The sequence below is a fragment of the Trachinotus anak genome, unplaced genomic scaffold (genome assembly GCF_046630095.1).
Source record: "Trachinotus anak isolate AG129_WGS33_773 ecotype Australia unplaced genomic scaffold, CSIRO_AGI_Tana_v1 ptg000002l, whole genome shotgun sequence".
Taxonomy (NCBI): domain Eukaryota; kingdom Metazoa; phylum Chordata; class Actinopteri; order Carangiformes; family Carangidae; genus Trachinotus; species Trachinotus anak.
In genome coordinates, this window is record NW_027273853.1 from 13,629,932 (window position 1) to 13,636,135 (window position 6,204).

Consider the following 6,204-nt stretch of genomic DNA (forward strand, 5'->3'; position numbering starts at 1 on the left):
CAGTGTCCATAAAGAAATAGGAGGACATTCTGAGAAAAACATGTATTGCCTTTCTTGACAACGTGTTTGATGAAAACATTAATACCACTTATGTTTGGTAAATATGAAGCCACAGCCAAGAGACAGCTAAGCACAAGGACTGAAAACAGTTGGACGTAACTAGCCTGGTTCAAAGGTGCCTTGTGCTGGACTATTTCTTTCCCAGGGTCAGTAATTGAGTCTGTGCTGGTTATCTGGCAACTGCTCAGAGGCAAGAAATAGTCCTGCACATAACCCATCATAAAACATCCACTTTTATATGGATTGAACAAATGAACTATAACATGTTAATTAGTGAGTTATAGATGTACTTATAGGTGTTTTTTATTTTCCTTGAGAGAGCCAAGCTAGTTGTTTTCCCATTTCCTGTCTTTATGATAAGCTAAGTTAGCCACCTGTTGGTGCAAACTTCATATTTAGTGCACAGATATGAGTGTGGTATTAATCCTCTCATATGGCTCTTGGTGAAAAAGAAAAACCAAAAAAAAAACCCCAAAAAAACAAATAAGCATCTTTCCCCAAAAGTCAAACTATTCCTTTAAAGGCCCTCTACCTGAAGATTTTTTTCAGGGTTCAGAGTGTTGTTTTCTATCCCTGGATGACCTGTTTAACCAATACCCTTTAGTAAAGTTTGAAGCATGGTGTTTTATTTTATAATTTCTTGATTTTCATACTAAATCATCCACAAATGTATTTAACTCCAGTCACGAGAGAAAATCAGCAGCCTCAGTAAGTAAATCAAGTTTAAAGAGCTGGCACAAAGCGCTGATTGTCTACCTTGTGGTACGGCAAAATTTGACTCCGCAGCACACAACCCTAATCAGCTGCATCAAAACAATCATTAACTAACCTCCTGCTGTCTCCCCCCCTTTTTCTCTGCCTCCATCTCTACACACAACAGAGGGCGAGACTCCAGACAGCACCTCAGGACTCCTCACTCACACCTCTCACACCCCATGTCCCATCATCCACCTTCATAGATTTCCATAATAAAAACAGGACCTCTCACACAGCACACAGAAGAGACTGAAACAGTGAAATACACACACTGAAAAAAAAACATGCTTTCACAACACAATTTTCAGTACATCTGCACATTATGTTGTCAGCAATGTTTTTATGCTTTACTTCTCTGTACAGCCACTCTGTTAATGGTACACTATGTCCTTCATGTAGCTGAATGGCCAATTTTGATATGACTGTGCAGCACACACCCTCACAAATGCAGGAAAACTCTTTAATTTAGGGTCTACTGAGCTTTTTATATTAACTGGACGACTGTTGCCCACTAACAGAGCACACATGGCTCTCGATTGAGTGTTTGAAATTATCTAATAATGTTTAGTTTGCTCTAATGGGTGTGGGCTTACATAAACACTGGCACAGACTTGATAGTATCGTTTTCAGAATTACATTAATGGTCACAATTTTGCTGTTAATGAAATAGCTTAATATACAGTATATTGCCTTTCTTGCCACAATTAAAACTAGAGAAAGTAATTTGCTGCAAGATAATCAACCTGCAAACAAATTAAATCACATTACACACATTTTCTATTAACTATGGCCTGTATTCTTGCCTCAAAAGGCAGTTTTCCTCAAACATTTTGAATGGTATATTTTCATACACAATCTCATCAAATCACTGTGGTGCATTAAAGTCTCATTCTCATGCGTTCAGGTTATCCAAAGTAAACATTAAAACTATAAACAATAGGTTTTAGTCAGATTTCTGCTGTGTTTATACTGGCTCTTTAATGGTGTAAAGGTTATAAACCTAAGCCATTGGCTGTAACATGAGTGGTGTCCTCCACCTCAAACACACCACCGATAGGCTGCCTCTGAATGGTGTCAGGAGGAAGCCATCTGCTCCTGTTTATGGTTCATTAACCCTGCTGCCCCTGGATAACCAGGCTGCCCCCACAGCAACAGGTACAAGGCTCATTTACTGAGATTATACTCAGACAAAAAAAATATAACTGCCCAAGTCTTGTTTCTTCTTCAAGGTGGTCCTTGATTCAGAAGTTTAGACAACATTAACTGTTAAGTCCTTACCTTCCCAAAAGTCCATAGGCATACTGTGAATCTGCCAGCAGTAATGTGATCTCACCCTTCTGCATGGATATGACACACTCCTCCAGGGCCTACAGGTGTCAGAAACACAACGTGTTATTTAAAGCACTGTTAAAAAGCATCAGCAGCTTTTTACATCATTACGCAAATGCATTTAAGTACTTTACATTGTGCATTTCATTGTCCTCAACTGACTACAAACACTTGAAAATGAATCCCAAGTTTCAAGCATGTGGAGCATGACTCCAGTGATGTTAATGTTGGTTGGTTGGTCCAGACTGAAATAGCTAATCAACTACTGGATGGACTGCCATGAAATTTTGTACAAATGTTGGTGGTTTCCAGAGGACGAACCATATTGACGTTGGTGATCCTCTGACTTGTGACACCATGGACTTCATATTTTAGATTTTGAGTGAAATATCTCTGTTGGATTGATTGTCATGAAACACATGGATGTGTGTACCAATACGTACTTAGTACTATAAACCAATACTATGGTTTATGACCCACAAAACATTCAATCAGCCTTAGCTGTACCTCATCTTGGCATCATGATGTTAGCCCACTAATGTTAGATCAGCAGGCCAACTTTGTCTTGTTTACCTATTTTCACAGTCTCTGTTCATCACTAATGAAGCATGGTGTTTACCCTGTTAGAGTAAACTGAAGGGTTCAAAGCTTTCACCTGGTTTACGTCTCCCTCTCCAATAACAAAGACCAGCTTGCAGTCCTTCTCCACCACAGTGCGGTCCTCCAGGACACACTGCATCTTCACAGTAACCTCCTGGCCCCAGGTGGGGCATGGGGCGTGTGGGGCCACAGGCTTCAGCACCTTCTTCCTCAACAGCCGGTCCTCTGCGTGAGAAAAGAAAAGGCCATGCAGGAAGAAGCAGGGTTAATCTGCTAGTTACCTGTAAAGTAAGGAAACAGCTACAAACACACCGATCTTGATCTCAGTCTTGGTACTTTTCTTCTTTTGCAAAGCAAAATTAAATGTAAAGATTTAACCTAAGTAAATGAAAAGCACGTCATTGATAAGTTAGTGATATTTTTGCAAGATTACCTACCAGGGTTAAAATGCATGTGTCTGCATGTGATGTGCTGTTCACTGGTGTATCCTCACCTGTGATATCCTGCCAGTCTTCTGCAGTGAACAGCTCCTCGAAGGTTGAGGAAGTCCACTCTTCCATCGTGTATTCTGGAAAGAGATTCTCCGCTGAGCTGTCCCTCTCCGACACATCATCGTCTTCTGATGGGTCTTGAAATCTTACCATCTTCCAGCTGTTTGTTTTTTTCAGTTTCCTCTGTACTTTGCATTCTGTCTCGCCATCTTCTCGCTCAGGATTAGAGGTGCTTTTTATTTTGGTGCTTTCACTTGCTCCTGCACAGGTCTGTGTTTCAACCTGCTCTTTCCTTTGCAACTCTTCGCCTTCCTCCGGTGGCCCACAGGCCAGCTCGGTGTGACTGTCCTTGTCAGCAAACTCAGAATTGGCCTCTCTTACCTCAGGCTCTGTAGGCTCCACTGCAGGGTCTTTAGGCTCTTCACAACATGGCTCTGTCTCCATTTCACTACATAGAGTGAGGGACACCGTCTGCATTAGTCTCCAAAAGCGATGATCCTTCTTGTCGAATCAATGTTCCACTTAGGTGTAAGTTAATAGTTCTGTTATGAGCAAATTTCGGCCAACTACAATCTGTCAAAGCAAAAAAAAAATATCCATGACGTAATATTTACAAAAATCCATGCTTCGTTTCATTAAATCCTACTCAGAATGCATCCCCAAATCCCGGCTTCATCTACGTTTTTTTAAAGCTTTATTCTGCCTGCAGCTGCGTCGTTTCTGCAATTCTGTTGCACTTTGACCTTCTCTTACTCCTGCTGGTGTCCGTCTTAGTCTACGTAGTCCAGTGATGTGGTGGCAGCAAAAAAATGATCAATGTAAAGAAACTGTGCAGTGCAACGAAGCACTCTCAGCCAGAAGGCTTGTGCATTGGTAATCTGCAGGATTAGAAGAGAAAAACCTAATCTGCCAGAACGTCTGTAAGCTTCTTAATGACTTCACCGTCATGCCCCATAATGCAGTTTCCATGAATGCAATCTACCAGCAAGATCTCAGGAGATACAAGCTCTAACTTAATTTGCTTTGAATTACGTTGGGAGATTTTTATTTTCACTTTTTAAGAAGTGTCAGGACACTCATCAAAGAGTGCAGGCTGAAAAACTGACTAGATTACAGATTACATACAAGATGCTGTGTTTACGGTGCAACGCTCCTGTAGGATCCACACATTTACACATCTTATTGGCATTATTAATGTCAATGTATTCACAATAATTGTTAAAAACTAAAGGGAATTTGATTTTTAGCTAAAGCGATGTAGGTCTAACATTTTGGGGTGAGAGGGATTTTTTTGCACTTCCAAGCTCCTAACAAGATTTATCTCATAACAATGCACTGCGTCATGAATTCATCTAAAAGCTGAAGTCCTGTGGCCAGAAACTATATATGCTACTTAACCCTAGAACACTAACGTCGGGTGATTTTCACCCACACGATTCTTGTCATGTGATTTTCATTGTGTTGCTGTTGTCTGAGTTGCATGGGTCCTTGGGTAGCTTCAGGCTGCTCATTGATGTCATTAATGGTATGTTTGTTTCCCTCCTCCCATCTATGTTTTTTTCAAGAGGCATGCGTTCAGGTGATTTTCATCCGACGTTAGTGATGGTGTTACTAATTTTAACGTTAGTGTTCTAGGGTTAAAAACATCAACTTAATCACAGAGGGTGACATCACAATATACAGTTGAACCATATTTCGAATCCCAGAGGAAAATGTATAGAGTTTGTGAAGGAAACCTCAAGACAGCAGGAGCAGAACTAGTCTGATGTGAGACTGATAATACTTAGACATAAACATCCACCTGACCATATTGTAAATACACACTGCTTTGTTGACAGTGAGGCTGGACTTAAATCTACACCTAGAGCATGATTTCAATGAGGGATTAAATTAATCCAAATTCCATATTTGTCTTTTAATTTCTCTGGAGTTTGTTTATTTGCAAGTTCTCTGCTTTAATAAAATTTGGAAATACTTTCACTTTAGGTTCTGTAATTTGATGCAACTTTTCATTTCTACTCCACCACATTTCACAGGAAAATATTGCACATTTTATTGTGCAGTTTTTATTTAACAGACACATTTACATTTCAGATTAACATGCCCATGTAAAACATATGATAATCCTCTAAAATCTGATGTGTTCTTAAAGATTAAACTCTCCAACAGCAGAGAAACTAGTTCAAATCAGCTCAACCAGCTTCATTAAATCCAGCTTGCACTTAAATGTGTGAGTAATAATATTCCAATACTACATATTACATGATAATATGAGTTAAAATAATTAGTCGATGAACTGAGCAGTCGATTGTCAGAAGAATGCATGCTACTATTTTGAAGCATCATAAATTGTTTTAGGTGTATGCCAAATATTCTCTAGTTTCAGCCTCTAAAATGTGAGGATTTGCTATATTTATTTGTCTTATTTGATCTTTTTTGATTTTAAACTCAATATCTTTAGGGTTTAGACTACTGGTTGGATGAAATGAGACATTTTAATATGTCACTGTTGGCTCTGAGAAATTGCGATGTGCATTTTTCACTGCCTTCTGATATTTTATACACAAAACAACTGATTGATTAATTGAGATAATAATCAGCAGATATATTAATGATGAAAATAATAGCTAGTTGCATCCCAAATGATAATACAACATTCTGAAAAGGGGCAAGCTACATGATTAGTACTTTTACTTTTCATAGTTTAAGTTCATTTTGCTGATAATACTTCTGTATTTGAGTAAACACACTAATTCAACTGTCTGCTGGTGTATTTATACTTCCTATGTGTGTGCTGCAAAAATACATAGAGTACATTTACCAAAATTCAGTTGAAGGAGGAGAGCTTGGACCTAACCCTGAGCGAAAATAGATCAAACATAAATACAGGCTGGAAACTCTGGGGGCACAAACGGCCAACTATAGTGACCAGGAAAGCAAAAGTAAAATAGTCTCAGTGCTTCGTACT

The 6,204-nt window shown here is 39.1% G+C and overlaps 1 protein-coding gene across 3 annotated transcripts in view; it reads right to left on the reverse strand.

Moving 5' to 3' along the window:
* fkbp16 (FKBP prolyl isomerase 16) overlaps positions 1-6,204 on the reverse strand; it is a 31,385-nt gene that overhangs the window by 25,027 nt on the left and 154 nt on the right. The window contains exons 1-4 of one of the 3 annotated variants that reach the window (XM_071499628.1): positions 6,058-6,191; positions 3,239-3,809; positions 2,801-2,970; positions 2,095-2,183 (exon numbers count right to left, since the gene is read on the reverse strand). In XM_071499628.1, coding sequence (XP_071355729.1) covers positions 2,095-2,183; positions 2,801-2,970; positions 3,239-3,713 — 734 coding nt within the window. In that variant the 5' untranslated portion in view covers positions 3,714-3,809; positions 6,058-6,191. Of the gene's footprint in view, positions 1-2,094; positions 2,184-2,800; positions 2,971-3,238; positions 4,101-6,057; positions 6,192-6,204 lie in introns of those variants that run through there. The other 2 variants (XM_071499637.1, XM_071499619.1) reach the window with 2 other exon arrangements.